This window comes from Saccostrea cucullata, unplaced genomic scaffold, assembly GCF_032062105.1.
Source record: "Saccostrea cucullata isolate Sc308-1 unplaced genomic scaffold, CSIRO_AGI_Scuc_v1 ctg10649, whole genome shotgun sequence".
Classification (NCBI taxonomy): domain Eukaryota; kingdom Metazoa; phylum Mollusca; class Bivalvia; order Ostreida; family Ostreidae; genus Saccostrea; species Saccostrea cuccullata.
This window is the reverse complement of record NW_026923689.1, coordinates 1-22,454: the sequence shown is the minus strand read 5'-3', so window position 1 is coordinate 22,454 and position 22,454 is coordinate 1. Positions and strand designations below refer to the sequence as shown.

Here is a 22,454-nt window from a genome sequence, read left to right as displayed (position 1 = left end):
TTTTTAAAAAAATGTTTCTGATTTTCTACTCCTGAATACGTAAAATAGTACAAAAATATTGATCACAAGGACACTAAAAAGTGTGAAATTAAAATTAAATTATCCCGTTTTCATACCAACCAAGGTTAAAATGCAAAAATATTTATAGATTTTACAATCATTTACACATCTGTTTTAAATTAATTCATTTTATAAAGAAAAATCAAAATTTGAAACTATGCGCTGCCAACCAATTTTGAAAATTAAAGAGGTTGGTCAAAAATTCTTATGTACAGAGGCAATTAGAGATTTATTTTAGCTCGTAGTTATGTATAATTTTTTTATCGTTATAAGCTCAGTAATATTGCCATGTATTAATTAAGAACAAATATTGCTATTGCTAAAGTTCAATACCATTTTTAAAAATATTTTTACCAGGTTTCTGAAGTTACTTGATCACATCATTTTTAAAAAAAAAAAAAATAATCAAATCTGTTAATGAATGCATGTCAAAAGTGAATTTATTTCTTTTTTTGCTACGGAATTTTCTGTTGCTTATGGCCATTAGTATTTGCAAATTTTCCTTTTCAGAAACAAGTCTCAGAAATAAGTTTTTTTACTTTAAGATTTGATTTTGGTATCTACCTATAACATTTAATACTACAAATAACTCGCACATTTGACAATTTGTTTCTTTCAGAACATCCATTTTTGTTGTTAGGTAACCGATTGTAAATATTGAAAAAAAGCACGTTTTTCAATTTAAATTCCAAAAAGGATATTCCTTTGCCTTAATGTAAAATATACCATACTCTTGTATTTTGCCAGAAGTTTTTAAATATTTGGCCTTAAGGACAGATGATAAAAACATTTTTTTATTTGAAAAAGATTTAATATTATGTCACAAGTTTAGAATAGTGGATGGTTTTTAGAATTTTTTCTCCAAGAACTGGAAAATGGGATGAGACTTGGAAAATATATAGTAATATTTCAATAAAAAGAAGAATATAGACAAATCACATTCAGTAAAGGTTTACAGGTGAAAATAAATTTCAGAATATATTATCTTGGCACTAAAAGTATAATATAAACCTTAGAAAAATATACCAATCCAGGTGAATTTTAAGAGGAAGATTTAAATGACAAAAAATTAGCTATATCACATAGGCTGATTTTTACCATTTAGCTTTTCCCAATAAAATTCACCTGATTCACCTAATTTTCAAAAGAAAAAAAATTGTTTGTATCATCTGTCCTTAAAAATTGCCCAAATTATCAAAAATGCTGAATCAGCAAAAAATGGAAAACATTCATATTTCCTTATCTTAAAATAAAACTTCTATGTATCAAATGGTTTTATCACTTGAAAGGCAATTTATTTTACAAAAGTATTATGTAAGTTTACGTAAGTAAATGGTTTGATATAAATGATGTGTTTCATGCACAATTACAGCATGGACATATTTGAAACATACATAATATAAGTTTTATATGACACTTAAAACATATTTTATTTTTAAATACAATAAAAACAAACTGGTATTAAGTATTACTTTATCATACATGTATATACTAGATTTTAAATAGGGGTATGCTTTAAGAAACAAGTATACAAACAAACACTGTCTGATATTTGAATACTGTACTGTTTACATCCATAAAAAATATTTTATTTTTTTCCCCTAAAAAATAATGCATGTAATTGTACAGAAAATCATTTTTCTGTAAATAACGATTCCATGTCTGGAAGGTGTTTCGAATAGCCCACAGAATTTGCGTAAGCAAACGTTTTTTAAATTTTTAATATACTACTCGACACTGTAAATGCACACAGAAATCTAAATTTAAAATATAGTCAACTTATGAATGTACTGCACATTTTGTCTAATATCTACAGTGCAGAGAACTAATTTTGTTACATAAACCAGCATCAGGATCAGCATAAGAAGGATCAGGATAGAACTAGGATCAGCATCAGCATTTAAAAAAACAGCATTACTTGGATCAGCATCAGCAAGAAAAGGATAGAACTAGCATTGACCAAAGTGAAAACAGATAAAGGAAAGTCATTTAATACAAATTACAAATAAAAATTACCCCAAAAATTATTTTTAATGGCTTAAAATAGCGATGCTGTTTTGAATTATCCACTTCCAGCAGGATAATCCTACTTCCCGTAGCATTACTAGCATTGACCTAGTTTCAAACCAGCATCAGGATAAGGATCAAACCAGGATCAGGATAAGGATAACTAGCATCAAAATCAGCAAGCAAAGGAAGCATCAAAATCAGCAAGCATAGGAAGCACCAAAATCAGCATTGATGCTGTAACAAAATTATTTCCCTGCACTGTATTACGTCCCTTAAATGCAATGCCATGGAAGAATGGATCTGATTGTAATAAATTCTTTTCAAATAAAATGTAATTGCATAAAGCAACTTTATGTAACATCAACAGAAACATTTTTACAAATACTTTTCTCATTGTGAATGTAAAAATTACTAAATAAATAATTGAATCTGTTCCGCCTCTTTCTTTGGATTTCTATCTTGAAAGTAGAATTGCCTTCCCGTCTTTGTGCTGGGAATCAAGGTTCTAAAAATGTTGGGTAGATCTTGTGTTGAGCGAATTCGTGTTAGTGTGACAGCATGTTTTTCTATATTGTATTAGCCTATCGGTGAGGTGTGCGTTAGCAAGATTGGGTGTTGTATGTTAGCGCGACGGCAAGTATTTTTGGAACGCGCTTTTGATATTTTGCAAATGTCCCTATCCGGACACCATATCTAAATGTCATTAAAAAATTTTTTCATATAAAATAGAAACGCATAAAGTACGGTGGTATTGTGCCTTGAATATAATATTCATCTTGTGTATAATAGACATTTATTCGGTAATTTAAAAAAAAAAACACAATGTACTAATAAATAAATATTGGATATTATACTGTTATAAACCAATAAAATAATCTGTAATTTTTCCAAAGATCATTAATACACCACGATTGTATAGAGTTTAATGTAATTCCTAGAAAATATTTTTTCTGTAAATAGCTTTTTCCTATCGGAAATGACATATGATTGATTGTATATTGTTTAACGCCGAGTCGGCAATTTTTCAGCCATATTTCGGCGGAGAAATGACATATGAATAGACCGACACACATGATGTAAGGAAAAGTTTACAAAAACTTCAAAAAATGCAAGAGCTGAGAGTTAGAACCAAAAAAGTAAAAGAGCAGTCAAATCGTAGCATGGAAAGCTTGTAATTATTCAGTTTTCCACTATTTCTCATCTTCTACAACACACTTACACGGTAAAGTATTATGTTACTTCGCAGGAAGAAACTCTTTGCACTTTGTAACAATCAACAGAAATTTTATCAGCAGATACTCTCATTGTCAATGTAAAATGTTAATAAATTAATTAAAAAGAAGAATGTTACTGAATCTTTTCCGCCTCTTCTTTTGCGAATTCGTACTAAATAATTGTCCCTTTCTGTCAACATGCTTGAAAACAAGGTTCCACGCATGTATGCCTTTAGCATCATGATCAATTTTAACCTCATGTGACATAAAACTTAGTGTAGAAAATTCTGTTTAAGATAGAATGCACATGCATCCATGCATCTTTGATGAATACGTCAGTTAAACGTCAAAGCATCGTTTAAACATTTCAAAAAGAGAAATAAATATATATAGGACAGCAATGTATCCATTTTCAGTTACATGAAGGAGTGGACTTTTCTTCCAAATGAACTATTTTACTTTGATTTTCGACATCAATTCTCAGGTTCTGGCACGTTTTCTTCTGGATATCTAACGATGACTGAAAATCTGATTTTATCTTGTTTTGTTCTCTTTCATTAGGACTGGCCCTTAGCATGAAACGGTATAAACCGAGGTTTCGCAGTCAAAGCAGTAGGTGCTGGTTGAAAAAGAATCCTCAAAGTCTTAAGAGGAACGTGAAACACCTAAACTTTCCGAGGCCTTATATGATTTTTATCAAAGAAACCATGAATTTCTTCGAAGCTGTGGTTGGAATATGCATTGCAATGGATTTGCTACAAATTGAAAATTTACAATTTTTGCATCATAAATTGCATTTTTAAATAAAATGATGCAACTTATACAGCCTAAAAGCTAAGTATATCCAATATTTTTCTTAAACTCGTACCCTGTGAAATAATGGAACATAAAGACGAACACACATTGTATAAATATTTATTTCACATTTATTAAACAAAAACGTACATGAATTTGGATTTCGGATTTTCTTTTATATAGACAAAGTTTACAATAACCGCATTTTGTGTTTTTCTCTCTGTCTTAAACATCTTGAATTTGCTTTGACACCTCTTGTAAACATATGGAATGCATAATTTTATGTATCTTTTTAGCATATTTATCGCGATTGTGACAAAAACTGCAGATATTTTACTTAAATATAATGTTTAGAATTTTGGAAAGGTATTGCTGTAATCATATAATCTTTTTTTTATTTGTTAGTCATTTATATTAAAAATCACAGTATTATCAATCAGCAAACGATAATACAACGTGTCAAACATTTTATATCTTAACGTAAGTAATACATTAGTTGTATTTACACAAAAAAATGTGTAGCAGGAATCATGAAAAAAAATGTAATACAATATTTGATTTATATGTTGCATAAAATATCATATTAACAACAAAAATATGTACAATACAACCCTGAGAGCTATGATGGCTTTACATACAGTCGTAATACTGTGTATACTAATTAAATTCCTTTGAAAATAATCATTAAAAAAGGATACACATAAAAGCCATTTGATACATACATGTATATTGAATTTTTCTTCCAATTTAAACTTCTGAAATGAACAGAAATGTAAATCAAGCAGGAAACAAAAGCATTTGATCCGCATCTTCACACATATTCTAGTAAGTCGTTTTTTATCATCTAATACAATTCTGGTTTTAGTTCATCCTCATTATCAATTATGTACATCGAGTGTTGTCGTCTATCGTAGACGTCTTTGATTTAATTCTGCTCCATAAGAATATTACCATATCTAGAGTCATAACTTTAGTTAAACGTGTTCCAACCATCCTTTTCAGAAACACCTTTTGTGCATGAAAAGGTAATAACAGGATCAAGGGAAATCAGATTTTCTTTCATAGAGTTAAAACTGTTTATAACTTTCTAAGAAGACATTTTGAATGAAACACACCCAAATAACTATGAAAAAACAACCTATACATGCATTTGATAATATTCGGTCTTCTATAGTTAACCAGTTTTGAACACACACTGTCACTCATAATTTATTTTTCATTATATTATTAGCAAATTCATGCTTAATTTTACGGTTTTTCAATTCCACACGATCTTAAAATCAGTGCAGCGTCCTCCTTCAGAATATCATTGCTTAATCTCTCAATCGCCTGAAAAAAATATGAAGTGACAATTAAAATTATGTACCATTAAAGAAAAAAGAGAATGTTTTGTATTTAAAAAAAAAAGAAATTCCATTAATCACAAACCTCGGCTAAATCCATCAACATGGAAGCTCGTATTTGTTTTTTGTGTGAGGGCGATGATGATGAGTGAGAAATCAGATTTCTAAAATGTCGAATTCTCTCTATGTCATCAATTTTGCTTGTTTCATCCAGTTTTGGTTCTTTTCCCCATACATTTTGTGAGTCAAAGAGGCGAATAATTTGATACATGAGAGAAATATCGAAGTCTGTTGAAGGTGCAACGGCATTATCTGTTGAATATATCAAATAAGGTAAAGAACATATATAGCTGATAATATATTATAAAACTATTTACTCTTAAATTGCTTAATCATTATTGCAAAAAGACCAATTGAGATTTTATATTGAATTTTCATATGAACATCTACTACAAAAATATGTTTCATAAGAAAGGTTTGATATTTAAAATGTAAATCTATGCTGGACACACCAAGCAATAACCAGCAAAAGATTTCACCATGCTAATACGACGACCGTTTCACTAACAAAACGTAAATTGTTTATGTACTTTAACGTTCACGATTGCCAGTAAAATAGTGTTTCACTAATCCTATTGAGTTTTTTGTCTAGTACATAGATTTAAAATTTAAATTGAATTATCATCACAGATCTATGATTTTCATTAAAATAGGATATTTGACACCAACTATCGTATACTGTTCATATGATCACATTGTAAGTTCCAGTGATTTTTTTGGTATGAAGAAAAGAAACAGAGGGAATTCGAAATAGGGCTTTTTTTGCCTAATTATCAATTGTTGATTTCTGTAAAAGGAGTGTGAAAACTGTTGATCAATCTCTTCAGAGCGATCGTAGCAAGGCATTTTATTGTATAAAATTTACCTGTACCATACATTAAATAGATACACACGATCAACAAAAGATATAAATTAATATTATAGTTATCACTCCTACCCATATACAGTGTATATGAAGTCCACTTAAAAAAATAAAATTTTGTCGGGAATTGTCCATCGACTATCAAAATATAGTTCACATGTTCTGTTCATGTAACTTTTGTCCCAGACGCTATTTACGCCAGATGATATGCCAGAGATGAAAAAGAAGAAGTTGACACTTTGTCAGAATGGATTAAATAACTTGGATTTAATTCTACAAATGGTAATCCTATAGATACACGTACTCATACTTTCCTTTCTAATGAAGAAATACTTCAAAATCACCTGTCAGTTTTGAACACTTTTAATATTCCACAGAGCCAAAATAAATTTTAACTACCTTATATATATATTGGATTCCGAAACTTCATAAGAATCCTTGCAAACAAAAATACATTGGATTTGCAGGTTCCAAAAAATGTTCAGTCAAGCCTCTTTCGTTACTCCTCCCTAAGATATTGACAGTAGTGAAGGAAAAACAACAAGAGTACTGTGCAACTATATATTTAAGAAGTGGTGTGAATCAGATGTGGATATTAAAAAATTCTAAAGAACTTTTGGAAATTTGAAATCACAGGACTTTACAAAAATCAACATCCTAAAAACTAACGACTTTTCAACTTTATATACAACAATTCCCCACGACAAATTAAAATCCAGGCTTTTTGATATCATTGACAGCTGCTTCTTCAATAAAATGGAACTCGTAAGTTTATTTAAATCGTCATTGGTCATTTGCAAAATTATGCAGTTAATACATATTTTGATTGCACACATAAGAACTCTGAAGTTGACATCAAGAAGATGTTTGAGTTGCTGATTGACAATATCATTGAGTCAAAAGCTGACTGACTTTTTTCATACCAATTGATAGTCAATTATTTATACACTGAATCGACGACTGATTTTCACCCGGTATTTTCTGATCATGACAAGGAGTACACAGCGGGTGTGATCGGTTGGCAGGGGATGCTCACTCCTCCACCTCCACCTCTGATGTTTCGGGGTTTGCTCTGCTATTATTTTGTATTGTTTTAAGGACTTTCAAATTGAATACTGTTCGTTACTTCCATATCCTTCCCAGAAATCCCGCGAGGAATGACATTTTGCAACCCTTTCACAAAAGAGCGCATTGAGATGTATAACTCTTCCGAAAGGGAAATAGAACGTGTAAGTAAGTGTGAAGTATGCATTAGTTCGTAAATATACCATGCGCATAAGGTTTTTTTTAATTGGCTTTATCAAGAAAACATTTACCACGAAAAAGTTTTTTCAGATCTTCTGAATTGAAGTTGATGCAATTTTATTTCTTGAGCAAGGTGATTTTGAAGATAGCTTGGTGAAAACTTACTATCAAAGTACATTCTTAGTGCTTCTTCTGCAGTCTTGCAAAGATCACGCCCTTCAACAGGTGGAGGCTATTCGGTACCGTCTGGAAGGCGGCGGGAGTTATCTTTCCATAAGTGTGCACGAGTTATCTCGCATTACTGTGATAATCATATTAATTCGTTCTTAGTTTGGTTCATGCTTATAAATGTAAATACGGTAAACGGAAAGAAACTCAGTGTGTGTGAGGGAGGGTGTGTGTACGTGTTGAGAGGGGGGGGCAGAGAGAGATAACAATATTTTAATTATATTCAACAGAAAACAAAGGTATTTTACAGACCATCCTCCCAAAAAAAAATTGATAAAAAAAATTAGAAAGAAATTGACGTTAAGTACTATAAATAATTTATATATTTATAAATACGTTTTTTGGGCGCGTGATTTCCAGACTTACAGATGACCCCCCCCCCCCATACACACACACACACACACACAGATACACCCAGCCAATGCAAGACGAGGAATTCAATGAACGGATTTTTTTATGTCTTTCTTTTCTTTTGCATATATTAGTTTGAAGTAGGCATAAATGGTATAATTAAACAAATATGTTCATAGCCATACTTTAACGGCACATGATATATATTTCAATAAAATTTTTCAACCATAAACCTTTTATTCGAACTGCGCTAACAATTTTCAGTACTGACATTTAATTCCTAAAAGCACTTGAAATCATTTTATTTTCTATTTGGCATTTTTAAGAAGTATCATTATCGCACACAAAATACTTTCGAGGAAACTGTTTATTCCACATCTCTCGAGATCAATACAATGATCCAGAACAGTTTGAAATTGTTTCTATATTTAAAGCTATGTGTAAATGCAGCGAAAAAATGCTGAACATATCTAGAGCGAAAGATGTTGATTTAATTCGTGTGTCATATCAATGTTTTTCGCGAAGTAGCTGGATGAATGATAGAGGTACATGTATATTGAAATGTTTCTTCCGACTATTATCAAATATAGGGCGTTATGAAAATGGGTCAATCAATGAGAACATTTCTCTAAGGCATGGCTTGGCAATAAACTTCTCTTGCATGCAACTGAAATAAAAAGAAAACGACCTCAAGAATAAAAAAGAAAGCATACGTATGAATGTGATCCTTAACATGACATAGGTCTCGGAAGCAAATTGAAAGGGGGGCTAATTAAAATGGGGGGCTGAACTAACAAAGAAGGTAAATTCCAATTTTCAATGCCTCTATTATGTATATATTTGCAAAAAAGTGGGGGTATAAGCCTCCCCCTCAGCCCCCTAGTTCCGACGCCTATGCATGAAGAAAACAAACAGAAACGGATAGACAGCTATGACATACAATAATGAATCACCCTAATTCTTACAAGTACTAACCTACCTGTATGAGATATCATAACATAAAGTTACTTGTAAGATCTTCCATAATTATTTATGAGCACCAGGTTATGAAGCTGCCTATGTAGTAGTAATATGAATAAGGATCTGATAAATTCTATCTCTACAACAGATACCCGCGTAAAAGGCCAATTACCTGTTACTGGGACTGCGTGTGTATATGTAAAAGGTATAATTCAGAAAGGAAGCTTCTTACCTCAGTTAGGTACTGCGAAAGGGTATGGAATTTAACTTAAGCTACCCTTATCAAGTACCAGATATTTAACCATTCTTGATTCAATGAAGTAAAACATTGTGCCTCGCATATAGATATACCCGAATAAACCGAATCCATCTTTTACAGGTACCACATTTCGACCTGTAAAAGGTACCAGATACTTATGCAATTAAATCCTAGTACAGTAACCCTTCTGCCTCTTACAGATATCTGATAATGGCATACCGACTCATACCAAGTACCAGATTTCAGCTCACCGACCTGAAAGAGGAACCAGATTATAACACAATCAAATGCTAGTACTTCAACCCCTCTGTCTCTTACAAATGTCTAATTACAGCTAACCGACTTGTACCAGGTACCAGATTTTAGCTCACCGACCTGAAAGAGGTACCAGATTATTACACGATTAAATGCTAGTACTTATAAACCCTTGTACTTCCTCAGGATGTTTCATAAAAGCATACCGACCTGTAACAGGTACCAGATTTTAACTCACCGACCTGTAACAGGTACCAGGTTATTACACGATCTAATGTTAGTACTTTAACCCCCCTGCCTCTTACAGATGTCTGATTATAGCATACCGACTTGTAAAAGGTACCAGATTTCAACTCACCGACCTGTTAGAGGTACCAGATTCTAAAACAATCAAATACTATTACTTTAATCCTCTTGCCTCTAACAGATGTCTGATTATAGCATACCGACTTGTAACAGGTACCAGATTTTAGCTCACCGACCTGAAAGAGGTACCAGATTATAACACAATCCATTGCTAATAGTTAAACCCTTCTTCCTAATACAGATGTTAATAATAGCATACTGACTTGTAACATGTACCAGATTTTAGCTCACCGACCTGTAAGAGGTACCAGATTTTAAAACAATCAAATAATATAACTTTAATCCTCTAGCCTCTTATGTTTAATAATAGCATACCAACTTGTAACAGGTACCAGATTTAAGCTCACCGACCTGTCAGAGGTTCAAGATTATAACACAATCAAGCTATACTACTTTAACCCTTCCACATCTTACAGATGTTTAATTATAGCATACCGACTTGTAACAGGTACCAGATTTTAGCTCACTGACCTTAAAAAGGTACCAGATTATACACAATCAAATGCTAGTACTTGAACCCTCCTACCTCTTACAAATGTCTCATAATAGCATATCGACTTGTAACAGGTACCAGATTTTAGCTCATCGACCTGAAAGAGGTACCAGATTATAACACAATCAAATGCTAGTGCTTCAACCCTCTTGTGTCTTACAGATGTCTGATTATAACATACTGACTTGTTACAGGTACCAGATTTAGCTCACCGATCTGAAAGAGGTACCAGGTTATTACACAATCAAATTATAGTATTTGAACCCGCCTGCCTCTTATAGATGTCTGATTATAGCATACCAACTTGTAACAGGCACCAGATGTTAGCTCACCGACCTGAAAGAGGTACCAGATTATAACACAATCAAATGCTAATAGTTAAACCTTTCTACCTAATAAAGATGTTAATAATAGCATACTGACTTGTAATATGTACCAGATTTTATCTCAACGACCTGTAAGAGGTACCAGATTATAAAACAATCAAATAGTATTACTTTAATCCTCTTGCTTCTTATGTTTAATAATAGCATACCAACTTGTAACAGGTACCAGATTTAAGCTCACCAACCTTAAAGAGATATCAGATTATAACACAATCAAATGCTAGTACTTTAACCCTCCTGTTTCTTACAGATGTCTGATTATAGCATACCGACTTGTAACAGGTACCAGATTTTAGCTCACCGACCTGTAAAAGGTACCAGATTATTACACGATCAAATGCTAGTACTTATAAACCCTTCCATCTCCTCAAGATGTTTGATAATAGCATACCGACCTGTAACAGGTACCAGATTTTAACTCACCGACCTGTAACAGGTACCAGGTTATTACACGATCAAATGTTAGAACTTTAACCCTCCTGCCTCTTACAGATGTTTGATAATAGCATACCGACTTGTAACAGGTACCAGATTTCAGCTCACCGACCTGTTAGAGGTACCAGATTCTAAAACAATCAAATACTATTACTTTAATCCTCTTGCCTCTAACAGATGTCTGATTTTAGCATACCGACTTGTAACAGGTACCAGATTTAAGCTCACCGACCTGAAAGAGGTACCAGATTATACACAATCAAATGCTAGTACTTCAACCCTCTTGTGTCTTACAGATGTCTGATTATAACATACTGACTTGTTACAGGTACCAGATTTAGCTCATCGACCTGAAAGAGGTACCAGATTATTACACAATCAAATTGTAGTATTTGAACCTGCCTGCCTCTTATAGATGTTTGATTATAGCATACCAAATCGTAACAGGTACCAGATGTTAGCTCACCGACCTGAAAGAGGTACCAGATTATAACACAATCAAATGCTAATAGTTAAACCTTTCTACCTAATAAAGATGTTAATAATAGCATACTGACTTGTAACAGGTACCAGATTTTAGCTTACCGACCTGTAAGAGGTACCAGGTTTTAAAACAATCAAATAGTATTACTTTAATCCTCTTGCCTCTTATGTTTAATAATAGCATACCAACTTGTAACAGGTACCAGATTTTAGCTCACTGACCTGAAAGAGGTACCGGATTATAACACAATCAAATGCTAGCAGTTAAACCCTTCTACCTATTACAGATGTTTAAAAATAGCATACTGACTTGTAACAGGTACCAGATTTTAGTTCACTGACCTGAAAGAGGTTCCAGATTATAACACAATCAAATGCTAGTACTTTAACCCTCCTGTTTCTTAGAGATGTCAGATTATAGCATGCCGACTTGTAACAGGTACCAGATGTCAACTCACCGACCTGAAAGAGGTACCAGATTATAACACAATCAAATGCTAGTACTTCAACCCTTCTGTCTCTTACAAATGTCTAATTATAGCTAACCGACTTGTAACAGGTACTGTAAACCAAGTATTATACGCGTGCGATAAATATCCGCGAGTTCCGCGAGTAACCTCTGCTCGCGGATATTTATCGTCGCGAACTAGTTGTTCATTATATTCCTATGTTATGATTAGAGTTATTTGCCCTTTTTTGAAAACCGATCCCGACACTACAATAGGTAATCACAGAAGAACTTTAGCGTACTGGAAGCAGTTAAAATTTAATTACACATTCAGTAAAAATAAATAAACGAATGGCAAATCTAAAACTATTTGTTTTAAAATGATTAAAATGTCAATAATTATATCAGCTTGTGTTATTATTGTTCATTTATTGTCACAGATGAGTTAGAGATAGCCTGGTTAATTACGACTAATTATGACCCAGTCATGCTCTGTCCCAACCATTTATGATAATTGCCCTTTGGCTATGTAAATCTTGGAAAGCGTCGATTACCCAATTGGTATTATTGAGAGTTTTAAATCAACTTTAATCTCCTCGATTCTTTCCAGATTTTCATTCGAACGGCGTGAATAATGCGTAAGAAGTATATTCATGGTATCATTTTACCCACTTAGGGGCGGATATAAGATTTTAAATGGACGCAATGCACAGAATGTCTTGAATAATGCGTAAGCAGTATTCACGATAGCATTTTACATAGTTTATGGGCGGATATAAGATTTTAATTTGATATAAAAAATACTTGTGGAAATAAAAAAAATTAGATCACTTGTTCGCGGAAATAAATCGTCGCGGATTAGTTTTCTAGCGGTCAGTCGCGAATAAAAAAATGACGCGTATAATAATTGGTTTACAGTACCAGATTTCAAATCACCGACCTGTAAGAGATACCAGTTTATAACACAATCAAGTTGTACTACTTTAACCCTCCTGCCTCTTACAGATGTTTGATAATAGCATACCGATTTGTAACAGGTACCAGATTGTAGCTCACTGACCTGTCAAAAGTACCAGATTATAACACAATCAAGCTATACTACTTTGATCCTTCCACATCTTACAGATGTTTAATTATAGCATACCGACTTGTAACAGGTACTAGATTTTAGCTCACCGACCTGTAAGAGGTACCAGATTATTTCACAATCAAATTGTAGTACTTTAACTCTCCTGCCTCTTACAGATGTCTGCTTATACCATACTGACCTGTAACAGGTACCAAATTTCAGCTCAACAACCTGTAACAGGTAACAGATTATAACACGATCAAATGCTAGTACTTAAACACCATTCTACCTCTTACAGATGTCTGATTATAGCAAACTGACTTGTAACAGGTACTAGATTTCAGCTCACCGACCACCTGTAAGAGGTACCAGATTATTACACAATTAAAACCTAGTACTTGATTAACTTGAACCCTTCTACCTCTTACAGACGTGTAACAGGTATCAGATTTTCGTATGTTTGAATACATTTTTCTGTATTTTATTTCTTAAACATTATTGCGAGTTCATTTTAGAGCCGTCTGTTGTCCAGTCCATTTAGATGTCTTTCATCTGGCTTCTTTATTTGTGTCTAAAATTCGCAGCACCTTTTAATCCCCTTAAAAAAATCAAAATTTTCAAGGTTTTTAAATGATACTCTGATTAGAAAGATAACTTTTAATGAGATAAACGTCTATTATTCCTTTATAGATTTGCCTAGTTAGGTAACCTGAATCACTCAGGTGACCTATTCTATCTGTTTTCGTCCGTCGTCGTACGTCATTCGTCGTCCGTCGTCAATCGGTCGTAAACTTTTGAACATTTTCAGCTTCTTCTCTGAAACCACTGAACCAATTCCAACCAAATTTGGATACAGCATCTATGGGTGGAAGGGAACAAAAATTGTGAAATTCGTGACCCCTGCCCCCCCCCCTGGGACCTGAGGGGTGGGGCCAAAACCACCAAAATTAATGCAATCTTTAAAAATCTTGTTTACTCCTGGACATCTAGCAGTAAAACTGTTGGCATGATGATAATCAACGTTGAGTCTTCTACCAAAATTGTTAAATTTATGGCCCCAGGGTCAGGGGTTCTAGTCTTAGGGTGGGGCTCTATTGATTATATAGTAAAAAAAAACATTAATTCTTTTAAAATCTTCTTCTCTGCTCCTGAGTATCAAATAAACTGACTAAGCACATAGTTATGATGAGCAAGAATGCCTCTTTCAAAATTGTGAATTTTATTGCCCCTGGGTCAGGTGTTCTGGTGTTAGGGCGGGGCTCTATTGATTTATATAGTAAAAATACTTGAATTCCTTGAAAATATTCTTTCTGCTCCTGGAAATTAAATAAACTAAATAATCATATAGTTATGGTTAGCAAGAATGCCTCTTTCAAAATTGTTAATTTTCAGGCCCCTGGGTCAGGGTTTCTGGTCTAAGCTATAGGGCGGGGCTCTTTTGATTTATATAGTGAAATACATTTGTAACCAGGGTTATGTATTATTTACTGCCTTTAATTACTATACTTGCGCTGCGTATATGTGAGAATGTGGTGTGAAAGACTTTGTGTGAATGAGGTTGTTGTTATTTTTAGACACTAGACGGACAGTCACATGACTTTATCCTATTCACCAAATTCCCGCTTTCACGCACTAACATCGGGCACTCTGAGCCTAGCCGTTGAATTGGTTAGATGTGTACTCTACTCTATAGTCAATAACAGATAGTAATATTTGTAATTCCTGTGTGTGTCCCGGTAAGAACTCTATTCTAAAGTAAAGTCTATTATGTTTTAATTATCTGTCTAAATGTCTGTCTATGTGTCGTCTATATGTTGTGTGTAATTGTAATATTTCAGGTTTTTGACGTCTTATTTCAACATTAATAAATATAATATTGAACCTGAACCAGATTGTTAGTTCTGATGTTTTACCACTGGCTACAAATGGCGCCCACGCAATTCTAATAAACCGGGACATCACACCAAAGCTTTATTTCCTTGGAATCTCAATCCCCGGGGGACGGACTTATTGAGACGAGGACCGTGGCTGAGACGAGCCGGAGCGGTTACTTCTATTTTCACGCCAGTACCTATACCATGGAAACCCATATGAAGAGGTGATTCTGTGTGTGTTTGTGCCTGTGCGTTTATATTCCGTTATTACCAAGGAACGACAGAGTGAAAAAGTGTGTCAACTTTACGCGAATTCAGTGTTTCACGAATGGCGGGAATACGCACGGATCCAAAGGCGCGGCGAACCACGTGACCCGCACGAACCGCATTGATCCGCGAGGAAACTCGGAACTAAGCAACGAGGCCTCAGGTACTGTGTATATCTGTTCTTATATGATGTGATTATCCTGTGTTGTATTTGTGTCTGTATTTGTGCTGTGAAAGATTGAATTTGTTTTGTCATTTTGTCATCTTCTTGCATAGGGAATTCCCGAGTTTATTTTTAGATCTAAATTTAGAACAAGCTTCCGGAAATTCTTTAAACAGCTGATCGATCAATTTTGTTTTTCGATTTCTTTATTTTCATTTCTGTTTAACATTTGAACTTTATTTTTTTTCTTGGTGTTTATAAAAGCAATATTTTTTTTAATTCAGGCCTGCTATTTATTTACTTGTAAGGTTATTTGTTTATTTTGTTTTGATTTTTTTTTTCTGAAAAATTGTAAAGTTTATCATTTCTGTTTTGGAATTGAAATTTATTTGTGTACTTTTGGAAATTGATTATACCGGGAATTAGTTTAAAAAAATCTTGTATTAGAAATTAGGTCATCATTTCTTTGCACTTCCCTTGCATGCTACTAACCTTTGCACTGACATGGCAACTTTGACCTTTAGTGACAGATGATGTGCATGAGTGTTACTTTGTCTGAGTGTGTGTATGTGCTTGCCAATGATATTTTTCATGAGATTTGCATATTGCATATCTGCGCTGCGTTTTTATGAATTGATATAACAGGTGATTACAGGTTACTTGTACTTTATCAAGTTTATTACTAGTAAGTGATACATTTGAGTGACCATTAGTTGAACTTTAGTGTTATTGAAAGTTTGTTTGACTTGTGTAGAAAGTTGAAGAGTCTAAAATGGCAGATAAGGTTGAAGAGTCTAAAAAGGCAGATAAGGTGTCTGAAAAACTCAAGAAGTTACTTGATAAGGCTAAAGAAGAGGGTGGTTCATTGCATGAGGAAAGTAAGTTGGACTTTGCAGGTGTTTCAGAGGCGGATGTTCCAAAAACAAGTACTCCTGTTGTAAGTAAAGATCAAAAGCCATTAATGTTCCCCAATGCTAAAACTTCTGAACCATATCAATTCCCACCCCCTCCCAGTGTACCAGCTGACATTGGTAAAGGTGACCCCTATGGTGAGGTTAAATTTAAGAGTTTCAGTGGTTTACCCCCTCAAAGCAATCCCTTTAAATTAAGTCAAGAAGGGAACACATCCCATTTTTATGAGGTAACACATTCTCAAATCCCTAGAATTCCCCAGTTTTCTGGTGATGAACCCCCACAAAAGGGTGATGTTACTTATAGAGAGTGGCGATATGAGGTTCAGTGTCTTATGAATGATCCTGAAATAAAAGAGACAGTTATTATTCAGAGTATCAGAAGATCTCTGAGGGGTACAGCCAAAACCATGCTTATTCCTCTTGGTGAAAAAGCTAGTGTACAAGAAATACTTGACAAACTAAATATTTTATTTGGTGAAGTGTCAAATAATGCTATGATCATGCAAGAGTTCTTTAATGCATATCAATTTCAGGGTGAGTGTGCAACATCTTTTGGGTGTAGATTAGAAAGCATGTTACAGAATGCAATTGACAATGGTTATTTGAATAAATCATCAAAGAATGATTTACTCCGTCATAAATTCTGGACTTCGTTGAGTTCTGATCGGTTAAAATCACAAACGCGTCATAAGTACGATACGCTTAAGAACTATGATCAGCTTTTACTTGAGATTAGAAGGGTTGAGAAAGAAATTATGATCAACAAAAAGAGTTCAGAAAAGGTGAGTCAAGGTGTTGATAAAAATCCCAGGTTACATCAACATGGTATATCAGTAGAAAGTGAAGCTGAGGAAAGAATTAACAAGAAAATTCAGAATTTACAGACAGAGTTAGAGGGTAAGATTGAGGATAAGTTTAGTCAGATTTTGATGAAACTTGATGCACCTAAAGTTGACTCTAGACAAGATTATAGTAGAGGGAGAGGTAGCTTCAGAGGAAGACAGAGTACTAACCGAGGAAGAGGTGAGTATTTTAGGGGAAATTCTCACAGTAGTGACTCCTACAGAGGAAGTCGAGGAAACCTGCAAAGAGGTCAGTATAGAGGATATGGTAAGCCCAAGGGACAGTATCATAGTTCAGGGGCAGAGAAGCAGGACCCAAACTTTTAGTGGTCTCTACTAGTGGCCGAGGAGAGACCAGTGTACTCAGAGGTAATGGCCAACAAATTAAATGTGACATGATTGGTGAGTCAAATGAAGTAGAAATTGTGTTACAGGGTGTGACTATGAATGCTTTATTAGACAGTGGGTCTATGATTACAACATTGTCTTATAAAGAGTACAACAATCTTATAGACAAACCAGAGTTGAAAGAGTTGTCTACCCTTGGACTGCAAATATCTGTAGCGGATGGTTCAGTTCTGCAGTACAAAGGTTACATTGAGTGTACAATCAAGTTACTCGATATTGAACTATTTGTTCCAATCGTGATAGTACCAGATACAGAGTTCAACAGACACTGTCCTGTTATTGTTGGAACAAATATTTTGAGAATCTGTAGAGATTATTACTCGCATATGTCCTGTCAGTTACCTGATGCGTGGCAATTGGCTATTGACAGTACACAGTGCAAGTCATATTGTGTCAAGACAACTAGTAAGAAAAACATAACTATAGAACCATATCAGTCGCTTGTTGTCAATGGAATAGCAAGAGGTGTAGACAGAAATATTTCTACTTTAGTGACTGAGAATTCTCATAGTAATGACAGTTATGCAGTGTGTCCGAGAGTTGTCACTTTGTCACAGAATATTGTCAAACCCAAAGTCAAAGTCAAGGTGTGCAATATTTCTGCTAAACCTATTACACTGAGACCCAATTCAATACTTTGTTCTCTACAGGAAGCAAAAGTTATTGAAAGTGTATCTACCCTAAAGGGGAATAACTCTCAGTCAGATAAGGTGAATCCTATAGAGTTGGGTGTGAAAGTAGATAGGACTTCATTATCAGAACCACAGTTTAAAACTGTGAATCAATTACTGACAAGGTATAGTCATGTTTTCTCCAGAGGTCCATTGGATCTAGGGAAGACAGACTTGGTCAAGCATAGTATCAAACTTGAAGATAAGACTCCATTTAAGTTACCTTACAGGAGAATACCTCCTGGTATGTATGATGAAGTGAGACAGCATATCAAAGAAATGCTAGAGGCAGGTGTGATAAGAGAATCCCACAGTAACTATAGTTCTAATGTTGTCTTAGTTAGAAAAACAGACGGTTCTCTTCGCTTTTGTATCGATATGCGTGTTTTGAATTCAAAGACTCGTAAAGACTGTTACATGCTACCACGCTTTGACGATGTCATTGATACACTGAGTGGTGCCAAGTACTTCAGTAAATTAGACTTGTGGTCAGGATACTGGCAGGTGGAGATAGAGGAACAGGACAAACACAAAACAGCTTTCTCAGTAGGTAACTTTGGATTTTACGAATGTAATAGAATGTGTTTTGGCTTGACAAATGCTCCAGCAACGTTTCAAAGACTTATGGAGAAATGCATGGGTGAAATTCATCTCAAAGAGTGTTTGATTTTTCTTGACGATATTTTGATTTTTTCCAAAACTTTCGAGGAACATTGTAAACGTTTAGAAAGAGTGTTTCAAAGATTAGAAGAACATGGCTTAAAACTTAAACCTTCAAAATGTGAATTTTTCAAACAGTCTGTTACATATCTAGGTCATATTATTTCAGAGTCAGGAATTTCCACGGACCCAGAAAAAGTTGCTGCTGTTGCGGAATGGCCAACACCTACCAATGTTAAGGAACTGAGACAGTTTTTAGGGTTCATTGGCTACTACCGGCGATTTGTGAAGAACTTTGCCAGTATCATTGCTCCATTGAACAACTTGTTGAAAGGCCATGAGACCAAAACTAGTAAGAAGCAGAAGGCACTCAGTAAACCAAACTCCAAGAAGAAACCAGTACCATGGATTTGGACAGAAACGGAGGAAACGGCTTTCCGGGACATCAAGGAAAAATTGACAACACCACCTGTCTTAGGGTATGCAGAATACAACAAGCCTTTTATACTACATACGGATGCCAGTTCCAAAGGCCTGGGAGCAATCCTGTATCAAGTGCAAGGAGGTCAAAAGAGGGTGATTGCATACGCAAGCAGAGGACTGAGACCCAGTGAGAAGAACTACGCTGCACACAAGCTCGAGTTCTTGGCGCTTAAGTGGGCGGTATGTGATAAGCTACATGACTACCTGTACGGGAATCAGTTTGAGGTAATCACGGACAACAATCCGCTAACTTACATATTCACCAAGGCCAAGCTTGATGCAACAAGCCAGAGATGGGTAGCCAGTCTTACTAATTATAACTTCCAGATTTCATACAGAAGTGGAAACTTAAATGCAGATGCTGATGGTCTATCCAGGAAACCAGTGGTTTTTAAGGACACGGTTAAGGCTCTTTGTAATGCTGCTTCAGTACAGATACCATGTTGCCAGAGTGTTTCCGAGGAAGATGCCCCTCAAGCCGCGGATGAGGAGATTTTCCCCAGCGACACACTCAGCAGTCATGACTGGATAGAAGAACAGTCCAGAGATGAAGCCATCAACAGAGTTCTACAGATCCTGAAAAGCGATTTCCGACCTAGGGGAGGAAATATATGGAAAGAATCTCCAGATGTTCAGAGGTACATGAGAATTTTGAAGAAGCTGCAAGTGGTAGATGGAGTTCTTTGTAAAACCGCTTTCCAGGATGGTAAGAGATCTTATCAGTTAGTAGTCCCAGAGAGTTTTCGATCAGTTGCATTACAGGGAATACATGATGATGTCGGACACCCAGGAAAAGATAAAACCCTTTGGTTAGCCAGACAGAGATTTTATTGGCCAGGCATGGAGAACGACATCACTAGGAAGATAGAGACCTGTAATAGATGCATATGTAGTAAAACACCTGTGAGACCTGCAGCAGAACTTATACCGATTGTGACGACAAGACCCATGGAGTTAGTTTGCATAGATTTTCTGAGTTTAGAACAATCCAAAGGAGGCTTCGAGAGTATTTTAGTCATAACGGATCACTTTACCAGATTCGCTCAAGCCATTCCATGTAAAAATCAAACTGCTCATACTACAGCTAAAGCTTTATTTGATAACTTCTTTCTACATTACAGCTTTCCTGAGAAATTACACAGCGACCAGGGACGTAACTTTGAGTCGAAAGTAATCCAAGAACTCTGCAAACTCCTAGGAATAAAGAAAACAAGGACTACGCCGTACCACCCGATGGGAAATGGCTCAGCTGAGCGATTCAACCAAACACTCATCAAGATGCTCTCAACACTCAACGAGAAGCAGAAGTCAGACTGGAAATCCCATGTTGCTCCACTCGTTCAAGCCTACAATGCGACCAGAAATGATGCAACGGGATACACTCCACACTACCTGATGTTCGGTTGGCATCCTAAGCTTCCCATAGATGTATTCTTTGGTATGGACTTGGAACACGAGAAAGGAGATCACCATGGTTATGTTGAGAAACTTAAGGACAGGATGGTGTCAGCATATAGACATGCCTCTCAAGAAGCTAGGAGAATATCTGACAAGAACAAGAATAAGTATGACCAGAGAGTGAGGTTCTGTAAGCTGGAGATTGGAGACAGAGTCCTTGTGCGGAAAGTAGGATTAAAGGGAAAGAATAAACTAGCAGACAGATGGGATTCAGAAGTTTATGTTATCACAGAAATTCCCAATCCCGAGATCCCTGTTTTCAGAGTGAAGAGTACATCAGGACGAGCCACAAAGACACTGCACAGAAATATGCTGCTACCATTTAACCAGATACCAGCATGTGACATTGATGAACCTGTTGTTTATAGGACACCTGTGACAAGGAGGAACAAGAAGCCTAAGAATTCTGATGAACTTACGGAGTCCGATTCTGAGAGTTCGGATGATGAAGTAACAATTGAAGTGAAATCAAGGATACCCAGAAATAGAGATGAGTTCAGCAAAGAATCATCAGATCAACACAGTGTATCAAGATCTAAAGTTTCTAGTGTATCAGATGGTACTAATCAAAATATTTCTTCATTTCAGAATTCAAGTCCTTCCTTTCAGAGTGTGAGTTCTCCCAGACAGTCAGGTTACACCAGTGAGTCAGACAGCAGTAGTACCAGAGCTTCTGTGAGCGGTCCACATAGTCAGTTTATTTCAGACCAATCACAGTCGCCTTTACCGATTTTGCCGAGACGGTCGACCAGAATGAAAAAATTCCCAGATCGGTATGGGGAATGGATAATGTAAACGGTTTTTTATGATATTGCTTTATGCCGAGAACCGATTTTTATGCTGAAAACTGCTTTTATGCCGAAATGTTTTATGATGCAGTTTACCCGGGATTTTAATAAATTAAAATAAAAATTAAAAAAAAAAAAATATTATAATAATGACCATATTCATTATTCCCCTAATCCTTAAACTCATTGTATATAATAATTTGTGTCTAGTGTTTATGGGATTAGCTCTTAAAAGTTGTAAAACTTTAATGAGGTGTATTGAGGTATGTGTAAATAGTTTCATGACTTGTGTGTCATATGGAGTATGGAGGAATTCATTGGTCAGGTATTCCTACATTGATTGGTACATTTGTATATTATGTGTCTTGTTGATGTTTGAAGTTTGATGGTCATTGATGAGGTTTTAATTTAATTACTTGATTTCATGGTGGTGAGTTGTATCAGGTAAATTGGTTTTTATTTATATTTCATGGTTACTATTATTGTACATACTTCTTTGGAAATGTCAGGAGCCATTTCAACGAAGAGGGGGAGTATGTAACCAGGGTTATGTATTATTTACTGCCTTTAATTACTATACTTGCGCTGCGTATATGTGAGAATG

General features: G+C 35.1%; 1 protein-coding gene across 1 annotated transcript; it reads left to right on the top strand.

Annotated features, from left to right (window-relative positions):
- Positions 1-16,398: 16,398 nt before the first annotated feature.
- Positions 16,399-17,758, top strand: LOC134264668 (zinc finger CCHC domain-containing protein 12-like). The gene is made up of 2 exons (XM_062746930.1): positions 16,399-17,636; positions 17,668-17,758. Exons 1-2 carry the CDS (start codon positions 16,399-16,401, stop codon positions 17,720-17,722), a joined length of 1,293 nt encoding a protein of 430 aa, XP_062602914.1. The 3' UTR covers positions 17,723-17,758.
- The last annotated feature ends 4,696 nt before the right edge of the window (positions 17,759-22,454 follow it).